We start from the raw sequence: 27,632 nt of genomic DNA, 5'->3' as shown, positions 1-27,632 counted from the left end.
ATTGTCATTATTGAAGGGAACTGACCCAAGCCACAAATTTATAAGCCTCTTCCCTTCTACAGGAGGAGGGTCATTATTTTCCATGAAAGGTTTTACAGCAATTGAGATATACTCAAAGATCCAGGTACATGATTAATGATGCAGATCTCTGCTTCACAGAGATGTATTCACGGCAAATCCTTTCAAGAGTTAAGGTTGGATGAAACGTTTCAAGACTATTTTAAGAAAGCATTTGTGTCATGGTTAACCTAAGTCATCAGTAACTTACTGTGAGAGGAGTAATGACTAGTCTTGGGCATGCACCCAAATACTCGTAGCCATAGGTGTACTGAGAGAGCGCCATCCGAGCCACGCAATTATCCTGATCTATGTCCCAATAGTAGCGCAGTTGTCTCTGCCAGTCAAAGGAATCCACTTCCTCTACCTACGTAAGTGGTAACAATGATACATATATTAGATGCACTAATTTCAGGAAGAAATATATGCTGTCACTTAAATAAAAGTTACCTTGGCTTGAACAAGTTCGGTGACTATGTCTCTTGCATGTACATCAATAGTAATTAAGGCAGTTATGATGTTTCTGTGTAATTTTGGAAGACTGCCTCGAACTGTTGCTGCCAGGGCATTTAATCTCTACAAATCAAAAGAAAAATGGTCATAATGGATTTTCAAAAATCAGCTTACATATCTATTTTTTTAAACTATTTTTCTATCTTTTTACTATTGAATTTGGAGCAGACATTTGCCAAAACTAATTTTAAGAATCTATAATTCCATGACCAAACAGGACAACAGTTTAACTTGCTTAATTCCTAGATTCCTAGATGACTTCTATGAAGTACATACTATCTTTACCCTCATTTTATATTAGAGGAAACTAAGTGTCAAAGAGGGTAAGTAACTTGATGGCAGCCACACAGTTATGAGGTGGCAAAAATGAGACTTGAGTAGACATCTGCCTCGCAGAAAGCCTATGCTCTTAACCACCATGTGATAATGTCTCTAGAGAAGACTGTTTTCCCTAAAAATTAAACATGATTAAGGCAGTACTCCTCATTTTCAGGGGTAATTTTTCCTTTGTAAGCAGAAAACCTGAGCATTTAAAATGTTTTTTTTTACTGTTTATTTATTTTTGAGAGAGAAAAAGAGAGAGAGTGCGAGCTAGGGAAGGGCAGAAAAAGAGGAAGACACAGAATTGGAAGCAGGCTCTAGGCTCTGAGCTGTCAGCACAGAGCCCGTTGCAGGGCTCAAACTCACAAACCATGAGATCATGACCTGAGCCAAAGTTGGACGCTTAACCAACTGAGCCACACAGGTGCCCCAAGAAAATCTGAGTATTTTAAATAAGCCAATGATTGATTAAATGAGAGCATCTTTGGACAGACTGTGCTCCTAATTCTCACATAAATGGTTCAATCTTTTCTAAGGAGAGTAGTGCCTCTGAAGGCCTTGTACTGCTCTGATGAATTTTCTCACATGTTGACCTTGATCAGGGACCATCTCTACACAGAGGTCAAGGGAACTTTCCATACAGAGTCTTTTCTCTTCTCTGGGGCTGTGTGGCATGACATTCTATGAGGTCCTCAAGAGATAGTGTTCTCTCATCTCAAGAAAGTTGTTTTTTCCCTTTTCTGTTTCAAAGGTAATTAAAAAAAAAGCCACCTTGTTTGGAAGTAGAACTAAATTTGGAATTAAAGATTAGGCATAGCTGTAAAATGGCATTTCCAAACTATAGCTTAAAAATTCTTGTAGAATGGTATTTGGATTCAGTTATTTATTGTTTTATTGATGGCCGCCTAAGGATTCTCTAGAATAGTAGAAAAGCACATCTTGAGCCTAAGAATAGAAATATCACAAATCCTGGAGTTTTCCTGGATTGAATAAAAGCTTCTGTGAGAGTTATCCAAGGCCTAGTAAACACAAAGTCTCCTTAAATCTTGCAAACCATCATAATTCTGAGATTTTCCTCTTAAATTCTTTCATCCAATTTTATAAGTATTCGTATAAATACTACACAAATATTAAGGTAGTATCCTTAAGAAAACCTGAACATAAATGGTTTTAGTAAGAACCCCCAAAGCTCTGTAAGTCATGTCAGAGCATTAAAATTTCTGAAATATGTGAATTTGCAGTACCCATGTAAAAACAAAAAAACAAAAACAAAACGACTGAGACCATCCTGCACAGCAATATATTCAATGTCACCCTGTTAAAAAATCCTACCTCAAAGTTTACTTCTTCAAAAGCTTCCAGGGCCTCTATATGATTACCACCTTCTCTTTCCAAGCACTCAGTCAAATCACGGCACCACATGATTTGAGAAATGGTCAGAATAACCTACGTGGAAACATCTTTCTTAAATGTGTGTTGCATGTCATCAAAAATGGATTCAGAGATGGAAAATTTAAGGGGTGTAAGTTACTTGAGAAGGGTGGCCAGCAATCACCCAGTCTGTCCTTGGTTTCCCCTGGTAGTCAGCGATGGCAGCTTTGCAAAGGCGACGCAGAGATGTGAACATGGCTTCTTCCACTTTACCAAGCCAATCCTCCACGTTGCCTCGGGCTTTGAGGCCTTTTCCCAAGCTAACCTAGAAGACAATCAGAGCAATGATAACATGTTCAGTGTGGGACTTGTCAGCTATACAGCCTCCGTACTTCTATATCAGAACCCAGAAACACCAAAGCCTGACCGCAAATACTAGAACCTTCTATTGATATCCCACTCTACATCTCTCTTTACCCACCTCCTTTTTTTTTTTTTTTTTTTTTTTCACCTGCTTCCCTTTGGAGCCAAATCCTTGGAAAAAAGGAGTATACGTGACTATATGGATTCCTCCACTTTCTTTTCCTACTTACTGCCATTTGATTTTTGGCCCCAACTATTCCTCTAAACCTGTTAAGGTGATTAAGGTTACAAATGTTCTTTCAACTTTCAAGTCCAATTGATACTTTTCAGTCCTTCTCATATTTATTTCTTGGACTTCCAACGACCTGATTGCCCTGCTTATCTGGGTCTCTTGGTTCTTCTTCTACCTTCCCTTTAAATTTCATGTTTTCCCTAGATCTTAGCCTTGTTCCTCCCCTTTCTCCTCTTCTGCACTAGCGATGAGCAAATTCTTTTGTAAGAGGGTCAAATCAGGACATGTAAAATGTTTATAGGCTCTTGCCACTCCCACAGATACATCTCTTGCTCTAACTGGACTGATAACCTTGGCATTTCACTGCACATTTCCTGTGAACGGAATGCCCTCCCTCCCATGTCTCCTCTCCATCTTCCTTGGCTGCCTCTGTGTGTGTGTGTGTGTGTGTGTGTGTGTGTGTGTGTGAAAGAGAGAGAGAGAGAGAAACAGACAGAGAGAGAGAGACAGAGAGAGAGACAGAGAAGGAGAGGGAGAGGGAGAGAGGGAGAGAAGGAGATTTATTCTTCTCTGTGAAGTCATGTGTTTCTCCACAGTTTGTTAATGCATTCACTTGCTCAGTGTTTACTGTATGCCAGGCACTGTGTGGTGTCCTAGAGACATGACAACTAACACTTTCATAGCACTCACTGGGTACAGTTCTAAGTAATTTACATATAATACTATTAAAAATCCTCAGCATCTCATTAATCAGGCACTATTGCTATTCCTCATTTTATAGGTGAGGTTAAAGGATGGGACTTGAGTCCAGGTGGCCTGGCAGTAGAACAGGTACTCTTAACCAGTACACTCTCTTGCCTCTTCTGGAGAGGTGAGTAAGACAGGGCTCCAGTCATCTCCACTCTGTTCCCAAGAACAAAGCACATGCCTCTGTTACTGCACTTACTGTGGTGCTTTTCAATCATTTGTTTGACGCTATCTCCGCTAGAGCTCTTTGCGGGCAAGAATTTCATCTTGGTTATCTTTGAAACTGCTGAGCCTGCACAGTATGAGTACACAGTGGCACTTGATGAATGCTTAGAGGGACTGAAGAGTAAACTTTTACCCTCAATCCCAGAAGGGTAACAAAATTTCCCTATAAAGAATTATAAACAAAATCACCTCACCCGTTCTCCTTCTGGTGATAGCATTGCTAAAATATCATTAGTGTAAATCTTTTCTGGCTCTCCTTCCATACCAGGAATTTTTCCTTCAGTAGGAGGCATGAGAGCAAATTCGAGCTTTGAAATGGAGTCAAAGCATTTCCTTAAGTGTGGCTGCACAGCTTGGGGATTTCGTGTCTGGGCCAGAATCTCCAGAAGTTCATCATTTGACAAGAAGTAAAATCTGGATTAAAGAAAATACTCAAAATATAACTTGGAAGTCAAAGGAAAGCCTTACATACACACGAAAGATAAATCCCTTAGCCGTATCTCTTCTCCAGTTACTGATTTCCTGAACCTCAAACCTACTGGTCCTGGGTTTCTGGGAGACCACATGTCTCTAAATACAATTGTTATGAAGACTAGTGTGGATGCATCTCAGACATCTAGAATCAGTGCCTGATACATACAAGATAGATATTTTTCATGAAATTGTAAAAAAAATGTTAGTTCTTGCTATGACACTGATTTGTTCTACAGTGAAAATATATTATTCATTTTCCCTAGAATATAGCCTAGTGCCTTACACCTACCTGCTTTCAATACCTAATGTGTTGGATGAATGGATGGATGGATGGATGGATGGATGGGCAAATGGATGGGTGGTTATAGGAGTTTTATTTAGTTCTGTGAACATCCACATGTGGGCCATGCCAGTGTGATTCTGCATGGGATTGTCTTAAATCTTGCCCACCAGGACCATTTAAATCTTGCCCACGAATAGACTGTAGGAGGAGAAGGGGCATACTTGGACGCCCAGGGATGAGGGAGAGGAATGAGGGCCTGGCCAGAGAAGACATTTTACTTTTGGAGTGGAGGAGGCTGCCTATAAGAGATCCCTTGGGATTGGAGGGAATGGAAAAGAGCCCATGGAAGGCACCATGTGGGAAAGAGGGGACCAGATATTCACCAGCCCACTCAGAATTCTCTGCTGCTTTGACTCTCTTCTCCTCTGTTTCCCAAACCTGGAGACTTCAGAAATCTAATAGGGAGTGGGAGGGTTGATCACCACATATTCTCATCATCACTAAAGCCTTCAGACCTGCAACAGTTTTGGGTAGGGAATGGGGAAGCTTTCACTTTAAAAGAAGTACAGTTTTATTATTAAAGATCATTTATTCGTAACAAGAAGTTTTGTTTGCTTGGTTGCATTATTATCTGAGAATGACTAGAAAATTCATGAGGTCTGCTCAAGACTTTGTCCAGGGGCAGGAAGAAACTAGCCACCAGCAGGGAATGCAAAGGCAGTCATTAGTTTGAAATAAAGATGCTTTTGGTTGGGCTTTTATCAGTTCTCCTTCTTTACCATACAGTAATAATTAATTTGTGCCCATGCCTTTTTTTTTCAACTAATGATAACTATAAACATTGGGCCATGAGCCATGTGAGAGCAGGAACAGTATTGTATTCATCTTGTGTCCCTAGGACCTAACTTGGGATGCAGCTCATAGTAAGTCTTTATTAAGGCCCACAGGGTAAAATCAACACCACACAGAGCCTTCTGACATAATATACATGTTGCAGACCTAGTTCATGCAGTTATAAGCAAAAGAACAAATAAAACCTGATGCTTTTTGGTGTTCAATATTATCACAGGTAAATTTGTTTCTGTGGTTTTTGTTTGTTTGTTTGTTTGTTTGTTTGTTTTTTTAGATATCAAATGTAGTGTATGGACTTCCTCTGGCTTTGGGAGATTCAAGTTGGGAACCACTGATCTTCTGGATCTTGGATTTCTCACGTACACACATACTCTGTCCTGGTACCCAACAACAAACCCTCTCAACCAAGTAACCCAGAGAAGCACCTAGCCTTGGCTGCCATAGTACTTGTCCTAGGACAGACCTTAATGGCCATTTCCTTAACAACTAACAGGAAAATATCATGAAAGATAAACCATTTTGTCAATGTCCTCTGTGTTACAGTGCAGTGTGCCCTAATAACTGAAGTTGGCTACCATCGAGTAGTTTATTCTGGTGTTATATAAGTATATTATAATAGTTTATTTATAGGACTATTCACCTGTTGACCATGAGCCCCATTGGGGCAGGGATCCAGCATTTTCTTCTTTGTATCTTTAGCTCTTTAACATTTGGTATGCTTTTGTAATAAAGAGATGAGTAAACAATTTAATTTGGAGTTTGTGAAATGACCTCTTGGAAAGCTTTTCCAGTGACACTCTTAGGGCACTGATTAATCCAAAGAAACCTGCTCAGGCAACACAGGGTTCTCTGACTTTTTGCGTGCACATCTGTGGACATGCACACACAGGCAGGCACATACATGCGCACCCAACAATGGAACGATGCTGAGACCAAGAATCCCTCCAGCACCTTTACCTCCTTTACCAAAAACTGTATCCTTAAGATTTATACTCCCCAATCAACATGCCAGCTGGATCACCATTATCACACATCTTTCTTGTTTCTTGCTCTGGTTTCCTGATGTTATGGGAACATCACCTGGTTTTGATGTTATGATTTGTTTTTGTTTTGTTTTTTTTTAATTTTTTTTCAACATTTTTATTTATTTTTGGGACAGAGAGAGACAGAGCATGAATGGGGGAGGGGCAGAGAGAGAGGGAGACACAGAATCGGAAACAGGCTCCAGGCTCCGAGCCATCAGCCCAGAGCCTGACGTGGGGCTCGAACTCGCGGACCGCGAGATCGTGACCTGGCTGAAGTCGGACGCTTAACCCACTGCGCCACCCAGGCGCCCCATGATTTGTTTTTAAGTATGTCCTTTTAAATTAATGAATAGTCTTCACTACTAAAACTATCATAAGTTGCTTTATAAACTTACCTTGGAAAGATAACTCTTTTTGATTCTAAATATGCCTCTAGACACTTTTGAATTTGGTCAAGTAATGCATTATTATTTTGAAAAGTCTCCAGAAGTCCTGTTTATTAGGGGGAGAGGGGAAGGAAAAAGGTACTGGTAAAACTGTGTTAAAAAAATAGAAAATATAATTTTAATTGGAAGTAAAATATGATATTAACATTCTTTAAAGCTTTGGTTTTATTTGATAAAAATGGTCAAAAAAATTTAAATTTGGGGGGTTGGCTAAGAATGCTATTACTTTTAATAACATTATTTAATATTAGTCTTAATATTTACCACAGACGAACAAGTATTCAACCTGAAACATTTTTTTAGCTGGCACCCCCCCCCCCCACTTGGGGGTGGGGCTAGGAGTGCACGAACCATTGTGCTTGCTGAGTGCGTGCTCACCTTAGGGACTTGACCTTTGTTCTTCTCTCTGCCTTTAACAACTCTCCCATAGTCACAAAGGTGTCTCATTCCCTCATGCCTCCTGCTTTCTGCCTAAAAGCCACTTTATCAAAAAAAAGTCTTCCATGTCACACACACACACACACACACACACACACACACACACACACACGGCAGCCCCCAGCTATTCTCTAGCCCCCCTCTCTATGCTGCTGAATTTTTCTTCACAGCTTTATCATCATGTGAAATGACAAATATAGGTCCACACTTTTTCATCTGAAATCCCTAGGACCAGAGATATTTTGGAATCATGTATTTTTTCAATTTAATTAAAAATTTTTTTTTAATTTTTAAATTTAATTTTTAATTTTTTTAATTTAATTTTTAAAATTTTAATTTAACTTGTTATAGAACAAGTCCAGTAGAGACTGGGGCAACACTCTATTATCAAACACTTGACTATTTTGCAGCAAAAGGTTTGAATATGCATGTGGTAGGAAGAATAAAGGTCTCTCAGTTATGGCCATGTCCTAATCCCCACAACCTGAGAATACATTAGTCTATATGGAAAAAGGAAGTTGGTAGGTGTGACCAGTGATCACGGGAAGGGAGATTATCTTGGATCATCTAGTGGGCCCAATGTAATGACAGGGGTCCTTATAGGAGGGAGGCAGAAGGGTCAGAGACAGAGGAGAAGTGAAGACAGAAGCAGAGGTTGGAGAGAGTTGCTGACTAGAAGGTGACTAAAAGCCAAGGAGCGTGGGTGATCTTTAGAGACCCAAAGTTTAAAAGTTTTCAATTCTATCACACCATATAGTTTTTCCTTTCTGTTTCTGTTTTATGTAAGAGTCTTTGGGCAAACAGCATAGCCCAGCAGACTGCCTCTGCTTGACAGGGAAGCTGTCTGGAGGTATTCACCAGGAAAGGTCATATGCTGCCATTTGGAGAACAACAAGCAAGCTTGCTGAGGCTTTGATAAAGTGCAATAACCATGTGTGTGCACGCACTAATGCTTTGATTCCATATCCCTAAAAATAGACCTTATTAAATAACATTTCAATCTCGAGATTTAGAATTTATAATTCATGGTAATATTTAAATATTTTAGAGGCAGAGGGCACAAGTGGGGCAGAGGGGCAGAGGAAGAGAGGGAATCTTAAGCAGGCTCCATTCTCAGCATGGAGCCTGATGCGGACTTGGTCCCATGACCCTGGGATCAGAAATGAGCCGAAATCAAGAGCTGGACACTCAACTGACTGAGTCATCCAGGTGCCCCAATTTTTAAATATTTTTAATGAATTAATGAAAAATAAGATGTGGAAAGTTTTCCAGTCATAAGTTTATGAGAGCTTTAGCAGAATGGGTCAACGGAATGTGAATATATGTCTTGTAGTCAAATTGTGACATGTAAGCATCATTGATACTCTGTGGCAGCATCCCCAAATTATAAGAGCAGCAAAAAAAAATCAGATTCTTGGGTGCCAAAACTATGAACTAAGCTGAGAGGTAATAATAACAATGATAACAACAACGACAACAAAAACAACAACAACAACAGTGTTCAATTCACATCGTTCAATAAGAGTATCAAATATTCCTGGTCACTAATACTGACAAGAATCAAGGATTGAGTGTACCACATATTGTTAGAACCTTATAGGCGTTAAACAGTTTAGACGCCTGTAAAGTCTTTTTGTGTGTTTTTGAAATTGTGTTTTATACCTGGTTGAGTAGCGGCTCGAAGAGCATTAGGCAACCGGTTCACCTTCCTCATGATTTCCTTCCATGACTTATCCACTTGAAGGAACATCTTAGCCTCGGCAGGCAATTGCCTCTGAATATCTGGAGCATTAAAAATACTTTCTAGGTAGAGCCAGTTTCGCTGACAGTTCAGCCACTCTTCCTAGGAGAAAAATATGAGCATTATCAATTTTTAATCCTGAATTAAAAACACAGTTACATTAAAAATAATTACATGGGGACTCACTATATCTTTCACTGGGGGAGCTTCACACAGTTTCTTTGAGATGGAACCTCCTTAAAAGGTCCAAGACTCACTGCAGCCTAATTTCTACCCCTCTTCTACTGAGTAGAGTTATAAGGAATCTACTGTATGGTAATCAGAAGGGACCCAGAGAAAGAGGATTAAAATGCTAAGAGCAGACAGTCTTAGGGGAAGCAAGATGCTAAAAGAAATATGAAGGGTTGGGAAGTGTTGTTAAGTGACTATTTCCAAATATAGACAAGGCTCTCCAAAAAAAAGGTGTTTTTTATTTTTGCCTCAATTGTCTCTATATTCTTCCCTCTCTTCCTTTTTAAAAAAGAAACAGGATTTATTTTCTTCAATCAAAAGAGTAAAATCTGCTTGTGACAGAGCATGTGGCAAACCCAGAGGACTGGAGGAAGAAGAAAATCACCCATTGCTTCTCCCCTTGGAGAAGCATGGTTAATCAAAGAAACCAGAACTGCAGGGTTGGGGCTGTAGATCTCACGGTCTCCTATGCCTCCTGCCATTGCATGCATAGGCCCAACATCTGTGAAAGAGTTTCTCACTTCTCACTCCAGATTTGGGGGTTATGCCTAAAGCCTAGTGTCACAACCACTCCCTGATTTATCGCAGGTCTCATACTTTCTACACAGTTAATTCTGGCTTGGCTCAGCCATCAGTAGAGGCCAAACAGGGGTCAGATTGTAAAGTGTTCATCCAAGAGGGTGGATTCCTGAAAAAGATCTCTATGAATCAAAATTGGAACAAATTATCGTTTCCTACTTAGTGTATTATTTCACAGATAACTTTTCATATTAGAATATATAGAAGCTTAAACATAATTAAATCAAAATCATAATTAAAAACCTTTAGTCTAAGAGAGAGATTGGATGGGAACAAAGATCAGTATAAGTGGGTTCTTTGTTTCACTGTGGGATAATCTGAAGTAGAATAAAATAAAAGGGAAGGGTGTACCACAAGGAAGGGTACCAAGGAGACTTCAAGCAACAGTGCATGTTTTTCCAGTAAATGTGAAGTTGCTGCAGCACTGTGAGAAGCTGTTTAAAAGCTGTGAATACCTGCAGCTTATAAACCAAGGTGCTCCCTGCCTGAGCTTAATTCTGTTGCCAGACAAGGTCTAAGCCAGTTAATAAGTGACCGAAGCCCCCTGCCATTTTGGGATGGAAACTGGTTGAGGAGGGAAAAATCTTTTATTGGAGTATATGCATAGGCAGATTGCTCTGTCTTAGAGGTGCTAAGTCTTCAAATTGACACGAAGCCCCTTTCTTTCCAATCATTTAGGTTATAAGTATCAGCTTGTCCATCCAAGTCACTAGCTGAAGTACTTAGGGAGGGGAAGAGGGTGGTACATGGGGAATGAGAGTAGGGAAACACAAGGGCTCATGTTCTTAGAGTGAAAAACTCCTGGAGCCTCTCTGTTTTTTTGAACTTTGAATTCTGAAACCATTGGTGGCAGGATTCAGTCATGCTGTGTTCTCACATGTGACAACACATGCTTATTGAGTCATTTTAAGAGCTGAATGATTTCAAAAGCCTGGGTCTTTTGACTGGGGCAGTGGTCACTTTAAAACACACACACACACACACACACACACACACACACACACACACACACAATTTTTTTAATCTTAAGATTTAACTAATACCCAAAATGCTATCTTGAATCATGATACCCATCAGTACTTGACACCATCTAGACCGGCATCTAGACTCCATTGTAAGGTCTTTTCAGGCATGTGGTAGGTTGCTGTGAAAACTTTAAATGTAAACTTCATACCACACTGTCAGTTTTTGTTTCACTGAAGCTATAGACTTACAAATAAACGAAAAATGTGGGGAACATATAGGAGCTGAGGATGACTTCCAGCTAACAGCCAGCAAGAAACTGAAGCCCTTAGTCCCAGAGTTGCAAAGAAATGATTTCTGCTAACAACCTGAGTGAGCTTGGAAGGGAACCCTCCCTGAGCCGAACTTCTGATGTGAATTGAGTCCTGGCCCACATCTTGATTGAACCTTTGAGACCCTAAGTAGGAGACCCGGTTTAAGCCACATCTGAACTCCTGACCCACAGAAACTGTGGGCTAATAAATGTACACTGTTTCATACTACCAAGTTTGTGGTATTCTGTTTCATGGCAAAAATAACTAATACAAGGAGATGGCATAATCATATAAAGAAGAGCTTAGTATATTGGCATTTTCCTTACATTCTGAACATAATAAAATATTGACAATTAAATCTTGTATCTAAACTACATAATATTTAAATGATTGAAATGACTTCTAAGGTTCTGTGGCTCTCCAATTTTCTGAGTGCATGAATTGAAATTGTCCTCACTTACCAGTGTTTGATTAAATAAAGCAAGTTGTTTCTGCCAGTCATCCACTCGAGTTTTCAGTGGACCAACGTAACGTGATGAGGCAATGGTTGCAATGTTGATGGTGCTGTCATCAAGAAGGACCTTTAAAGAAAGACAAAAACATGCAACATCATGTGTTTGTGCTCTCAATGATAATACAGATATTTAATCCCAAGAGTCCACTTAGAAGCTTTTTGAATAAATAGCTTAGTACCACCTACTGTTTCCTACCCATCCACTTCCCTTCCTTATCCACTTTATCATGATATTCTCTCAAAAGTCACCGAGAAGAGAACTTTTGATTGCCAAATCTTAGCTGTTTCTGTAATTATTAATGGCACATGTTTCTGTTTGGCTCAATACTCTTTTCCTCACTTCCCCTACTTTTAGGTATCTGGTATCTTCTTTATACCATTTGGTCATGCAGGCTTTTATTTCTCAAAGTACTCAAAACTTGCAAAATTAGCTGTCTCCTCTACCAATGAAACATCACTTTCTCTCAATTATCTTGAGGAAGAGGGAAACTGAACTCATTCACATGAAGCTCAGAATGACTACGAACAGTGTTCCCTCTACCTTCTTCCCCTACTTCCCCCCACCTTACACTACAGCAACCCTCACAAGACATGTGCATTCAGAAAATGTGTCTGTGAATCTAAAGGATTTTAATTGCTCTATTTAAGTTGTGAATTTATTGAGGACAGAAGTGCCACCACCTAGCACCACTTGGCCTCATCCTGCCTGATTTTCATCTTGGGTCTGCTCTGCCATCCACTGCCCAGAGTGACATCTGGCCTTACTCTTCCAACCTACACCCAGCAAAGCCATTGCATCCCTAGTTCTGACCTGGGTACACCCTAATGGGCCAGGGCTTTGCTTTTTATATTTAGGCCATAAGACACAGATCCTTTGGTTAAACAAAGGTGCCCTTGAATTTTAAGTCACGAAGAATATTCCAAAAACATGGATTAGATTTATTTTCTTTTGTTACTCATAGAGTATGGTCATCTATTTCCCATCTCAAAAAAATTCAAGTGAACCTAGTTTCCTAGTGTGCTATGAATCTGAAATGCTTGTTCATGTTTTGTTTTGCTTTGTTTTGTTTTTTGCCTCAGTTAAATGGTTTGAAATGCCCTTCATTCTCATCTGTGTCTGTCAAATCCCATTTACTCCTTCAAGTCCAGCATGTCTTGGCTGGTCTAGGAAGTGTTCTCTGATCACTTCAGCCATAAATTATCTCTGGCTTTTCTAAATTCCTCAACAGTTAACTGCAGGATCATAATTCACACACACACACACACACACACACACACACACACACACACACACGACATATATATGCCATATTTATTGCTTTGCTAGATACTTTATGTACAAGCATTCATGTCATTTATTCATATTCATATTTTGCCTTTCCAAATAGATTTTTTCTTATTTAGTAACTCTCATATTTCATTTCTCCATCATAACCTCCTACAGAAGATTCAGGGGTAGGTCTGACTTAAAAAATCTTTACCACAGGTTTTCAATAACTCAGTTACCCACCTGTATGTCATCTGTGCCGCCCAGGATAAACACATCTTTGGAGTCACGGTGAGGGAGAATGACAAATTCAGTTGTTTTCCAAGAATCTTCCACCTTAGAAATAATTCAAATCTTAGAATACCTAAATTCATTTGTGTTTAAGTGCTCAATAAATGTATGTAGAATGAAATAAATGAAGATGGGCATTGAGGAGGGCACCTGTTGGGATGAGCACTGGGTGTTGTATGGAAACCAATATAACAATAAATATATTTAAAAAAAAAAAAGAAATAAGTGAAAAATCCATAATTATCCCATTCTCCTCCTGACTGCCTTTAAAACTCAATATTTTCTTCTTGGTTAAAGCATACTGATAAGCTAAATTTTATTGACAAACATTAATACCTAAGAATAACTTGTGATACCTTAATGTGTATCCTTACCACTTTATGCTTTAATATAAGGGAAATATCAAAAAACTATAAGGAAAATATTTTTTTACACAGGTAATTTGTAGGTATGTGTGTATTTTTAGGATAAGGAGGTAAGTAGCCTAAGTAGGGAAGTTTCTTCAATGTCTTTTGTAGCATTTCACAGTTTTGTTTTGTTTTTTTTAGTAGTTTGAAAGATAATGTATTTTGCTATAAAAGATCTTCCTTGGTATGTGGTTTTTTTCTTTAAAAAAATTTTTTTTTTCAACGTTTATTTATTTTTTGGGGACACAGAGAGACAGAGCATGAACGGGGGAGGGGCAGAGAGAGAGGGAGACACAGAATCGGAAACAGGCTCCAGGCTCTGAGCCATCAGCCCAGAGCCTGACGCGGGGCTCGAACTCACGGACCGCGAGATCGTGACCTGGCTGAAGTCGGACGCCCAACCGACTGCGCCACCCAGGCGCCCCGGTATGTGGTTTTTTAAATAAGCATGCCAATTTCAAACTTCGTTGTTAACAAGTTCCTATTGGGCTTGAAGCTAAGTGGAAAGAGGATATTGATAAAAGTGCTGATGATAATGATAATGATAATAAATGTAGGGAAAGAACAGAAAGATGGCTGATAATGAGAGGGTGAAAGCTGCAGAGTTGAAAAATCCATCTAGATGAATCAAAAGTTGGTGATCTTCATGCTGAATATGAAAACCTTTATATTCCCTGATCTTGAGAATATATATTTTTCAGGTTTACCTTTTTAAGAATTATTTCTAAGGCAGCTTCTCCAGAAGCCTGTCCAGAAATGTCCTGGATTTCTTGGCCAAAATCGAAAACATGCAACTCAGAGAGCCTCTCCAAGGTTAATGGAATGTCAAGGTCCACTAGGGTGGCGTCAACTGTTTGTTCAATAGCTGCCCAATGTCTTGGCTTCAAAGTTGGATTCCTCAAGTCAATGATAACTGGAAGCTGGAAAGCAAACACTCTCAAAGGCACCTTGCTTTTTATCTTAAAAACATAGCTCAAGGCTTCTGGTTTTAATTCAGGAATGTAGAGAATTGGAATGAACACTACTTACACTCTTACAAAAAGAAATATCTGGACAAATGAAAAATTAATGACTTCTATCAAGCCCACCAAAAAATTAAGGTTGCAGGGCAACCAACAAACTCAAATTTGGGGAGAGACTGGTTTCTCTACAGCAAAAAAACAGGACCTGAGAATTTGCTTACCAAGGACAGATGCCTTGGGTTACCATTTAAGCTAGTAAGAAGATTCAGCTAAATTTTACAAATAAATTGCTAAAGAGTGAGCGTAGGGTAGCATGAGAGTGTGAAGTCCCTGGGGGCTACAAATATAGAGGTGTTCACAGGGAAGAGTGGGGAGAAACCTAAGAAAGCCTACCTGATGGTACTGGCTGGGGAAGGAAAATAACATTTACTATTATAACTCTAACCAACCCATTTCTCCTAGTTTCTTTATGGAACAAAAAACTTAATGTCAGGGAAGTGAGCAACAAACACTGTCATTTTAAACACTGGTAATAACCCATTGTAGATTTCTGTATATAACTGGAGAAACAAAACTGGAAAAATAAAAGCTCTACTCATGGGGAATAGAAAGAAATACATTCTAGGCTCATTACTACAGCTAGAGGAGGGGCAGGAACACCTGTGAAGGTCAGAAGTCTAAGCACAAGGGACTTAGTGCCTTGCTAAGATAGAGGCTTAATCAGCACATGAGGGAATGCCCCTCCTCATCTCTCCTATCAGGCTAACAAATATTGAATAAAAATAACAGTACAATACAGACTGGTTAGCTGTAAAATACAGATTTTCTCTGGGGACAATAAAAAGGGAGGACCCAAGGTCACAGAGAAACAAAAGTTGAAAAAATAATCTTTGGCAAACCATAAACACAAGCTATCAAAAGAATAATTTGAAGGCTGTAATAGACTAAGGGTAACCATAGCAACATCAAACCTCAAATCCAGCCCAAGTCCTTACTATATTTAAGATAGCATGCCATACAAAAAGCCAAGTAGAAGGAAAGACATAAAAATTATTTACTCTAGTATCTACTGTACCATATAAGATGTTTGCCTTTCAATAAAAAATGTAAGAACTGTATAAAAAGTGAAGATAAACATACATTTAAGAGACAAAGGAAATAGAAAGATAGGATACACACAATGTTGAAATTAATAGAGAATTCAAAATAACTGTAATTAATATGTTAATGGCTCTAGTGGAAAAAGTAGGCAACATACAAGATCAGATGGGAAATGTCAATAGGAAGGGTGAAGCTATAATTACAAATTAAATAAATGTTAGAATTGAAAAAGGCAGCAAGAGAGACAAAGAATGCCTTTGTTGAGCTTGACACAGCCAAGGAATCAGTGAATTGGAAGATAAGTGAGTAGAAATTCCCCAAACTGACACATGAGAAAAAATAGTGAAAACAAAAGAAACCCAAGCAACCAAAAACCAAAACCAAAACCACAGAACAGAACAGAACATCCAAGAGCTAAAGGACAGCAATCAAGTGGTCTAAAATATGCAATAGAAATCCCAAAGAAAAAATAATGGCCGCATTTTTTTTCCCAAAATTAAAGACAGACACCAAACCACAGATCCAAGAAACTCAGAGAATGCTAAGCAGGATAAATGCAAACTGTAAACAATGACAACAACACATACCTGGGCATATCACATTATATACTGACAAAAACTAAGAAAACGAGATCATCTTGAAGGCAGTCCAACCAAAAAATACATATTATCTACAGAAGAACGGGGACAAGAACTAGAGCAGATTTCTTGTCAGAAACCATGCAAGCAAGAAAGCAATGAAAGGACACTTTTAAATTGCTGAAAGAAAAAACAAAACCTGTTGACTTAGAATTATATAGCCAGTTAAATTATCATTCAAAATAAAGGATAAAGACTTTTTCAAAATGGAAATTTAGGGAATTCATTGTTAGCATACCTACTCAATAAGAAATATTAAAGGAAGTTCTTCAGGCAGAATGAATATGCTATGAATCAGAATCTTAGATCCATACAAAGAAATGAAGAACACTGGAAGTGGAATAGAGGCAAAATAAATTTCATTTTGTTTCCTATTTTTATTGTCCTGAAAGATGATGATATAAAATAAATTAACGGCAATATATCATGCTTACAGTACATGTAAAGGTAAAAGTACAAAAAAAAAATGAAAATGATGGGGTACATAAAAGGGACACAGAAGTCAACTGAGAGAATCTTGATGGCCAAAGTGGTAATGATTTAAGCAAACAATAAATAATGTAGTATTGCATTATATATTTATTATATTATTATATTTATTATAATCTAATAAAATATATATCCACAAGTTCATATTGACACAAATAAACAACTGAATGAATGGATGGATTAGTTGGCAGACAGATAGATAAGCAGACAGAGAACAGACAAATCTATATAGAAGATACAAATGATCAACATCAACAATGAAAAAGACATCACTTCTGATCCCACATACTTTTAAAGGATAATAAAGAAATACCATGATCAACTCTATGTCTATATATACAAAAATACACTATAAAACTCCTCAAGAAAAAAAAGATAACCCAAATAATTCAATATGTATCAAGGAATTCAATTTCTAGTTCAAATCCTCCCAATAAAGAAAATTTAATGCTGCAATGGCTTCCCTGGTGAATTGTGCTAAAAATTTAAAGAAGAAATAATGTTAATTCTACACCATCTCCTCCAGAAAACAGAAGAGGAAGACACACTTCCCAATTCATTTTAATGTACAAAAATCTCCTAAAATTAAAAAGTGAATTTAGTAAGTTCACAGGATATAAGATCAGTATACAAAGGTCAATAGTATTCCTATATAGCAGCAATGAACAATTAAAATTTGAAATTAAAAACAATATTATTCAGGATAACATTAATACTTAGTTATAAATCTAATAAAATACATGCAGAATCTATGTATTGAAACTACAAAACTTCAATGAAAAAAATAAAAGAAGACTTAACTAAATGAAGAGATATGCTGGTAATAGATTGGAAAATTCACTCTGGTTAAGAAGTCAGTTCTCTTCAAATTGATCTATAGATTCAACACAATCCTTCAAAACTTGCCAACAATTTTTTATACATATCAACAACCTAATTCTAAGATTTATATGGAAAGGTAAAGAAATTAGAATAGACAAAACAGTTATGAAAAAAGAACAAATTTGGAGGACTTATGCCTACCTGATTTCAAGACTTACTAAGTATAGTCATCAAGACAGTGTAGTACCAGAGAAAGAATAGACTCAGAACAACAAAACAGAATGGAACCCAGAAACAGACTAAAAAATATTGCCAGCTGACTTTTCGCAAAGGTGCAAGGACGGTTCAATGGAGAAAGGATGGTCTTTTCAAATAATGGTCCTGGATCAAATGGATATCGATATATAAAGAATGTAAACCTTGACATATATGTCATATTTTATGCAATATAACTCAAAATAAATCATAAACTTTAATGTAAAAAAAAGCATAAAACTACAAAACTTCTAGAGGAAAATACAGGAGAAAATCTGTGTGACCCTTAAGTTTGGCAAAACATTTTTAGGTACTATACTAAAAAGATAATTCGTAAAAGCAAAACATATAAATTGAATTTTATTCGGGTTAACACAGTCTGTGCTCTGAAAGTCACTGGCATCGCTTCTCGGCCTTTTGGCTAAGATCAAGTGAAAGTCACTGGCAAGGGACTAAAGAGACAAGCTGCTGAGTGGGAAAAAATATTTTCAAGTTACATATTTGAAAAAGGACTTTGATCCAGATTAGGTAAAGAGCTCTTAAAACACAGTAATAACAAAACAAGCAACTAAATTAAAAATTGGGCAAAGAGCCAAACAGATATTTCAGCAAGGAAGATAAAAGGATGGAGGAGAAGCATTAAAAAAAAGATGCTCCACATCATTAGTCACTAGCAAAATGCAGGGTGACCACCGTGAGCTATTCTATACATTTACCGGAGTGACTAAAATGAAAACCAAGCCACACCACACAAAGCCCTCCCCAATGAGAACAAGTGCTGGGAGGCTGAGGAACAGCTAGAATTCTCACACGCTGCTTGTGGGAAGGCAAATCATTACCTTTGAAATACAACTGGGGGAATTTCTTATAAACATATACATGCACATACTTACCATGCCACCTAGTAATCTCACTCCTAGTTATCCACCCCACTGAAGCAAAACCTCATGTCCACTCAAAAAGCTATACATCACTGTGAATAGTAGCTTATTAATAATCGCTTTAAAACTGGTCATAACCCACATGTCTTTCAATGGGTGAATAGATAAACCGATGGCAATAATACTACTCAGCAATAAAAATAAACTGTTGATTCACGTAACAACATGAAAGAATCCTTTTTTTAGATATTCTAATTCACAGAGATTGTACAGCTATCACCACTATCTAATTTTAGAACTACCACTATTAACTACCTATCACTATCTTATCACCCCAAAAGGAAACCCCATACCCATTAACTCTCACCACCCACTTCTGCTTCTCCACAGTGCCCGGTAACCACGAATCTACTTTCTCTTATCTATGGATTTCTTTATTCTGAACATTTCCTATCTATGACACCATATGCTATGTAGTCTTTTTGTGACTGGCTTTTTTCACTTAGTATAATGTTTTCAGGGTCATCTATACTGTAGCAGGTATCAGTACTTCATTCCTTTTTATTACTGAATAGCATTCCATTGTATGGATATATTACATTTTGTTGATTGAGTCATTAGTTGAAGACATTGGCGTTATTCTCACTTTTAGCTATGATGAATAATGCCTCTAAGAACATTCACGTGCACATGTTTGTGTAAATATATGTTTTCAATTCTCTTAGATACATGCTTAGAAATGGAATTACTTTTGAGAAACTGCCAAACTGTTTTCCAAAGAAGCAGTACCAGTTTCTAATTCCACCATAAACATGTAAGGGTTCGAATTGCTCCAGATCCTCACCAACACTTATTATATAATCTGTCCTTTCGATGATAGCTATTCTAGTGGGTATGGACTGGTATCTCATTGTACCTTTGATTTGCATTTCCCTGATGGCTAATGATATTCAGCATCTTTTCATATATCTTCTTCAGGGACCTGTCTATTCAAATCCTTTGCCCATTTTTTTTTTTTTTTAATTTTTTTTTTTTTTCAACGTTTTATTTATTTTTGGGACAGAGAGAGACAGAGCATGAACGGGGGAGGGGCAGAGAGAGAGGGAGCCACAGAATCTGAAACAGGCCCCAGGCTCTGAGCCATCAGCCCAGAGCCCGACGCGGGGCTCGAACTCACGGACCGCGAGATCGTGACCTGGCTGAAGTCGGACGCTTAACCGACTGCGCCACCCAGGCGCCCCTCCTTTGCCCATTTTAAAGGGTTATTTCTCCTTTTATTTTTGAATTATAAGAGTGTGTTACATATTCTGAAGATAAGTACCTAGATGCATTTTAAATGCATTTTTCTAAGTGAACACTGACAGACCCAAAAGGCTGTATATTGTATCATTCCTTTTAAAATTCCATTTATAAAATGAAGAACTTTAGGGACAGAAAACAGGTCAGTGGTTGCCTAAGGCTGGGATGGAAGGAGGGGCTGATGACAAAGAACATCAGATGGGAAATTGGGGGGTAATGGAATGATTCTGTAGAGTCCTGTTGTGTTGGGTACATGATTTTACCCACTTGTAAAAACCCACAGAACTATATACCACAAAAAGTGACTTTTATTATATACAAGTTAAAAAAAATCCACTAGACCTTTGAAGGAATGCAAAATGGAACAAAGACTGTGACAAATAGATTTGTTTACAATTGTACGATATAACCACACGAAGGGCAATGGAGAACAAAGAGGCTGACGTAAGTAACTTTGGAAAAGCGTTTTTACTACATACTGTAAAGTGAAAGAGGGGAAAACTGCAAAAACGCTCTTCTTGGGGAAAAACTGCTTCTTGTTGTGCCTGAAGTTTTGCTTACTTTTCCTACCCATGTCTTCTTTTAGCCCTTTCTCTCATCTTTTTTTTTAAAAATCTAAAACTGCTTAAAAGGATAAAATCATACTCCCTTTCTTTCCCATTTCAAGTACTCGTTTAGCAGCATTAGGCTTCAAAGAGCCAGCTTCACAAACCCACTGCTGGGCTTCTCAACCCTCACATCGTGGCATGTCTAGAAAATGGCATGTGTGTTTGGCCCGGTGGTACAAATGGACAAGACTACACTAGCCTCATCTGGCTGTCTAAGGGCTGAGTGGGTCAGCATCTTCCCATCCCCTCCTGCACTAAGATCCCTAACACAGGGGATGGGGGGGGGCGGGGGGGGAAGCTCTTACTCTGAATGCCCCTGAACCAAGGTATTCAATTCATGATTTGGCCAATTGAAGATAAGGATGCGGTCTGTCTCTGAAAAAATTGAATTGGTCTGTTCTTTCTTTTCTCTCTGCTAAGCTAATTTAAACAGGGGAGAATTCCGGACTTTGGTCTCATTAGCATCAGGTAGTAATGAATGGACTGACCTGGAGTTTTTGAAATAATTTCTACCAAACTTACCTTTTCTTTCATTTTTTCCACCTTACATTTTAGCTGAGGAACTACACTGTTGGGTGGCAAGCCTTTTTCCAATTGAGTCACAAATTTGGCATATTTAGAAACTTGACTATTTAGGACTTCTGGATCCAGGCCGTCAAATTTGGACTATAAAAATTAGAAGAAAAAAAAAAGTTAAGACATATGATAAGGGCAACTTTGAAACAGTAAAATTTTTTACTTTACTCAGATTTTCCAGTAGGTAAATTGTTAATCCAAGTTAACTCTATACTTTTGGAAATGGTTTTACTTATTAAGATTGCCAATAGTGTATCAGGCCTCGCTTATTTATTCCTTTCATGTTCTTGTCTCCCACATCATCAAATGCAGTATTACAATCCCTGTAATTTATTCCCGAGAGCTAACTCTTGTAAAAAGACAACTAGCTACTAACTAGAAATTTCTCACCCAGTAGTCTTCTATTATTTGATTATGTACACTTTTAATATATATGATTAAAAGATGTACCCCAATATATACATGTATCTATAAATATACTTCTCAGTTATATAAACAGAGAGACAAATACTGTATGATCTAACATACATGTGCAATCTGAAACAAAACAAAATGAAATGAAAAGAAACATATATAGAAAACAGATTGGTGGTTGCCAGAGGTAGAGGTGGGTGTAGGTGAAATGGGTGAAGGAGTAAGAAGATATAAACTTCTAGTTATAAAATAGATAAGTCACAGAGATTTAATGTGGAGCATGGTGACTATAGTTAACAATACTATATTACATATTTGAAAGTTGCTAAGAGATCTTAGAAGTTCTCATCATATGGAAAAAATTGCCAAAATTATATATGGCAATAGATGGTAACTACACTTACTGTAGTGATCATTTCACAATATACACAGATTATACATTTGAAACTAGTAGGTTATATGTATTTATAAACCTTCCTTTTCTTTTTTTCTTTCTAGGTTCAATACTTCCTTTCTGTCCCCTAATGGGTTTTTTTGTGTGTTTCCTCTGATGAAATCATCCCATTTTTGAGGTTTCTGTTCTAAAGTATGGTGGTAATGAGAAAACTCTCAAGCTTTTTCTTTACTCCTCAGGAACATTTTCTACCTCTGAGATAAGTGATAAAGGAGTTATACAGGAGCACTTAAAATCTTTGATATTGTAGCATATATCTGTTTGTTTTCTGTTTTCCTCACCAAAAGATAAGTTCTGTGAAGGGTTGGACTCTGTCCTTTTTATTCTCTACTGGTATACCCAGCACTTAGAACGCTGTCTGGCAAACATTTTCTGTGTCACTGGTGTTTAACCCAGACATGTGACTTCTAATTATAGGTATCAGCACAAGTAGGCTGAATGAGCAAGTGTAAAAACAATATTTATAAAGTTGATGGTATTTCTAACATGTCTATATCACATGTAAAAGAATAGATGGTCATCTATTCTCCCTTCTAGAGGGCTGACCCTTATCAAGATTTGAATTTTTGGTAGACCTTAGAAACCAAATTCTATGGTGGCTGTTGTCCTTGGCCCCCTAATTAAAGTAATTTACTGTTGAGCTCGGAACTCATTACTCTGATTCTATTCCATCACAGTGAACAAAATGGTTTCCTTTGTTGTCAAAAGAAGAACAGAAACCTAAGCTAACAGAAATCTAAAGTGTGCAGATCACAAATAAAATTCTACAATCCTCAAGAACACTTTGGTAGAGTGTATCATGACAACACTGTATTCAGAAGCCACAAAGCAGTTAAGCTTCATGCAGTGAGGTCTTTTGATGCTTCCTTCATTTAGCCTTCTTAAATGGAGGACTCAGGAAGCCTACCTTACAAGAATGCATTCTGCTCTGTGGTATACAGTGACAGAAAGACCTTTGCACATTTCACTGGAGAGCTGATCATGATTCTCATAAAATTATAACGTTGCATATTTTACTTAATTAAGACTACTCTAGATTGTTAAAAATCATAATTCATATTATTAGGATTTTAAATTTAATTAATAAAAAATGATTTCAGGATTGAGAGGGTTTTTTTTGGTGTGTGTGTGTGTGTGTGTGTGTGTGTGTGTCTGTGGTGTGTGTGTGTTTTACCTTTAACCATTCTTGTTGGAGTTGATCCCATTCAGATAAAGAATCCCAGAGCAATTGTTTGAGCTTCAACTCAGCACTAACTTCTTCCAAAGCTTCAAACTTGGATACTTCTATCTTTAAAAATATAATAAGCAAAATGCACTATTTAGTTTTCAGATATAAAGATCTTATGTTACCCTCCTATTAGTAATTCTTGATATAGTGACACTTAGCAGAATGTGGGTGGGTCTTAAATGGGGAAAGAAAAAGAGAGATAGATACAAATGAAAAAAAACAAATCACACGCCCCATGTATGTTCAAATTTCCAATTGAGTGACAAAATATAACGCTTTATATTTCCTTAAAACTTAAATATTCTGCAAAAACATAAATATTATGAGTACCATGGGCATTCTTTTTCAAGTTGGATCATACATGCCTGGCCTTTTTAGGAAAACAAATGAGTCTTCAGAGGTACTGATTTTCTTTGGGGCATGTATACCTAGATGACAGAAGACAGAGATGTCTGTGAAGTAGCTGGTGGAGGGGCTGGGGAGCTTTAAGATGGAAAGAACAGTCTGGTTTCTTACTTCCTTCTGACCCTGTGGGCTGTATATGAACCCCATAAAGAGAAAGACTGCAAGAAAATCTGAAGAAGCTGTTTTCATGAGAAGTATATTAAAACTGACTTGGCTTAGAAGTGGGCAAACCCCCGGGGGGGGGGGTTGTTTGCACAGAAACTGAGCCCTGTGATAAGCTAAGGCTTTGAATATTCCATCCAACAGCAACAGAATACACATTCTTTTCAAGTGTACATGGAACATTCCCCAGGACAGAGCATATGATAGGCCACAAAACAAGTCTTAGCAAATTTAAGATTAGAATCATACCAAGTATCTTTCTCAAACACAATAGTTTGAAACTAGAAATCAACAAGAGGAACACTGGCAAATTTACAAGCATTTGGAAAATAAACAACATACTCCAGACCAACCAGTAGGTCAAAGGGGAAACCAAAGAGAAATTAAAAAAAAAATCTTGAAACAAATGAAAATGGAAACACAGGATATCTAAACCTCTGGGATACTGGAAAAGCAGTTTTGACAGGTAAGTTTATAGTGATACATGTGTATATTAAAAAAAATGGAAAGATCTTAAACAACTTTACACAACAAGGAACTTGCAAAAGAAGGACAAACTAAGCCCAAAATTAGTAGAAGGAAGGAAATAAAGATCAGAGTAGAAATAAATAGAGACTAGAAAAATAGAAAAGATCAAAGAAATTAAGAATTGGTTTTTCTTTTTTTTTTTTAATTTTTTTTTTCAACGTTTATTTATTTTTTGGGACAGAAAGAGACAGAGCATGAACGGGGGAGGGGCAGAGAGAGAGGGAGACACAGAATCGGAAACAGGCTCCAGGCTCTGAGCCATCAGCCCAGAGCCCGACGTGGGGCTCGAACTCACAGACCGCGAGATCGTGACCTGGCTGAAGTCGGACGCTTAACCGACTGCGCCACCCAGGTGCCCCAAGAATTGGTTTTTCAAAAAAGATAAACAAAATTGACAAGCATCCAACTAAACTAAGAAAAAAAGAGATTATACTCAAATAAAATCATAGGAAATACCATACCTGATACCATAGAAATACAAAGGATGATAAGGGACTACTATGAACAATTTTATGGCAGCAAACTAATTCAGTTAAAAGAAATGGACAAATTCCTAGAAACATATAATCTACCAAGACTGGGGGCGCCTGGGTGGCGCAGTCGGTTAAGCGTCCGACTTCAGCCAGGTCACGATCTCGCAGTCCGTGAGTTCGAGCCCCGCGTCGGGCTCTGGACTGATGGCTCAGAGCCTGGAGCCTGTTTCCGATTCTGTGTCTCCCTCTCTCTCTGCCCCTCCCCCGTTCATGCTCTGTCTCTCTCTGTCCCAAAAATAAATAAACGTTAAAAAAAAAAAAATTTTAATCTACCAAGACTGAATCAGAAAAAAATAGAAAATCTAAATAGACCAAAAACAAATAAGGAGATTGAACCAATAATCAAACACCTCCCAACACAGAAAAGTCCAAAAGCAGATGGCTCCAGGAGCAGATGGCTTTACTGGTGAATCCTACCAAACATTTAAAGAATTAATGCCAGTCTTTCTCAGACTTTTCTTTTTTCTTGTTTTTTTTCAATATATGAAATTTATTGTCAAATTGGTTTCCATACAACACCCAGTGCTCATCCCAAAAGGTGCCCTCCTCAATACCCATCACCCACCCTCCCCGCCCTCCCACCCCCCATCAACCCTCAGTTTGTTCTCAGTTTTTAACAGTCTCTTATGCTTTGGCTCTCTCCCACTCTAACCTCTTTTTTTTTTCCTTCCCCTCCCCCATGGGTTTCTGTTAAGTTTCTCAGGATCCACATAAGAGTGAAAACATATGGTATCTGTCTTTCTCTGTATGACTTATTTCACTTAGCATCACACTCTCCAGTTCCATCCACGTTGCTACAAAGGGCCATATTTCATTCTTTCTCATTGCCACGTAGTACTCCATTGTGTATATAAACCACAATTTCTTTATCCATTCATCAGTTGATGGACATTTAGGCTCTTTCAATAATTTGGCTATTGTTGAGAGTGCTGCTATGAACATTGGGGTACAAGTGCCCCTATGCATCAGTACTCCTGTATCCCTTGGGTAAATTCCTAGCAGTGCTATTGCTGGGTCATAGGGTAGGTCTATTTTTAATTTTTTGAGGAACCTCCACACTGCTTTCCAGAGTGGCTGCACCAATTTGCATTCCCACCAACAGTGCAAGAGGGTTCCCGTTTCTCCACATCCTCTCCAGCATCTTAGTCTCCTGATTTGTTCATTTTGACCACTCTGACTGGCATGAGGTGATATCTGAGTGTGGTTTTAATTTGTATTTCCCTTGAAGAGCGACATTGAGCATCTTTTCATGTGCCTGTTGGCCATCTGGATGTCTACTTTAGTTTCTCAGACTTTTCGAAGAAAACTGAAGAGGTGGGAATACTTCCAAACTCATTTTATGGATCCAACATCACCCTGACATTAGGGATCTAGCCTTGTCTTAAATAAGAATTAGAAATAATTTCTTAGGCCAGTTAGGTCTTCACTCCTATCTCCCAAATGATTGAGAGCTGCAGAAGGAAGGTGAGACCTGAACTGATCATGAAAGAAGAATTAATCAAGTATAGATACAGAGTGTGGAAAGTGGGGGACATACTTTTATTTCAGGCTCTGTCTCAAGCAATGCTATCCCTTCTGAGCCAAGAAGTGCCCACCTGTTAGTTATAACTTTTTATCAAGCAGTGTTTCCTTGGTACCTCAGTTCCTACTGCATACTATCCTATCTTGTAGATTAGTTAACTTAACAATTTTGAATCCTAGTTTTCCAATGTACAAATCTCAAGTACTGCACCAGTCACATTGTCTAGTGCCACAGTCATTATTCTTCAGATTGCCCCCACCAAGCCCTGGGCTCTGGAGTGGAGAGCTCCTCAGAAACTTGCTGGCCATCCATTTGGGGCTCTAGAAAATAGGTACATTCCCATGTGAGGTCCAGTCATTCCTCCAAGACTATTGGGGAGACTAACAACACCTCTCTCACTGCTGGTGGTTCCCTGGTTTTGACCCTAGGAATCTTCTCTTTTCCATTCCCTTCTTTTTGGTCTCTTTGGCACTTATAGCTTTTAGTCATTTCTCTTCATTTTTTGAGGCATATCATTTAGCCTTTGAAACCTACCCTTTTTTTTAGGATCCTATCCCCTGGCTTAGCCAAAGTCTCTTGTCTCACTAAACTGGCACATCAAACCAGGGCAATTCAGGCAATATTCATGGAATCATAACACACCCAGGAATTTAAAAGAAGCTCGATTATTACTTAAGAAAGACTAGAAGGGTTTTAACTGACCACAATTAAAAATCTACATACATATAATTAAAAAAAATTTTTTTTAAATGTTTATTCATGTTTTGATAGAGACAGAGCGTGAGTGGGGGAGAGGCAGAGAGAGAGGGAGACACAGAATCCAAAGCAAGCTCCAGACTCTGAACTGACAGCACAGAGCCCAACATGGGGCTCTAACTCACAGACTGTGAGATCATGACCTGAGCTGAAGTCAGACGCTCAAATGACCGAGCTACCCAGGTGCCCCTACATATATTATTTTTTAATTTTTATTAAAAAAATTTTTAATGTTTATTTATTCTTGAGAGATAGAGACAGAACATGAGCAGGAGAGGGGCAGAGAGAGAGACACACACACACACACACACACACAGAATCCGAAGCAGGCTCCAGGCTCTCAGC

General features: G+C 38.2%; 1 protein-coding gene across 1 annotated transcript in view; it reads right to left on the bottom strand.

Moving 5' to 3' along the window:
* Positions 1-27,632, bottom strand: part of DNAH6 (dynein axonemal heavy chain 6) — a 222,450-nt gene that overhangs the window by 134,526 nt on the left and 60,292 nt on the right. The window contains exons 17-28 of the mRNA XM_030310984.1: positions 23,328-23,441; positions 21,232-21,375; positions 14,362-14,574; positions 13,200-13,292; positions 11,637-11,756; positions 9,010-9,190; positions 6,859-6,955; positions 4,024-4,243; positions 2,423-2,587; positions 2,224-2,337; positions 508-633; positions 269-424 (exon numbers count right to left, since the gene is read on the bottom strand). Of these exons, the coding sequence (XP_030166844.1) occupies positions 269-424; positions 508-633; positions 2,224-2,337; positions 2,423-2,587; positions 4,024-4,243; positions 6,859-6,955; positions 9,010-9,190; positions 11,637-11,756; positions 13,200-13,292; positions 14,362-14,574; positions 21,232-21,375; positions 23,328-23,441 (1,743 nt within the window). The remainder of the gene's footprint in view (positions 1-268; positions 425-507; positions 634-2,223; positions 2,338-2,422; positions 2,588-4,023; positions 4,244-6,858; positions 6,956-9,009; positions 9,191-11,636; positions 11,757-13,199; positions 13,293-14,361; positions 14,575-21,231; positions 21,376-23,327; positions 23,442-27,632) is intronic.

Source organism: Lynx canadensis, chromosome A3 (assembly GCF_007474595.2).
Source record: "Lynx canadensis isolate LIC74 chromosome A3, mLynCan4.pri.v2, whole genome shotgun sequence".
NCBI classification, from domain to species: Eukaryota; Metazoa; Chordata; class Mammalia; order Carnivora; family Felidae; genus Lynx; species Lynx canadensis.
The sequence above is the reverse complement of the archived record's forward strand: the minus strand, read 5'-3'. Positions and strand labels throughout refer to the sequence as shown.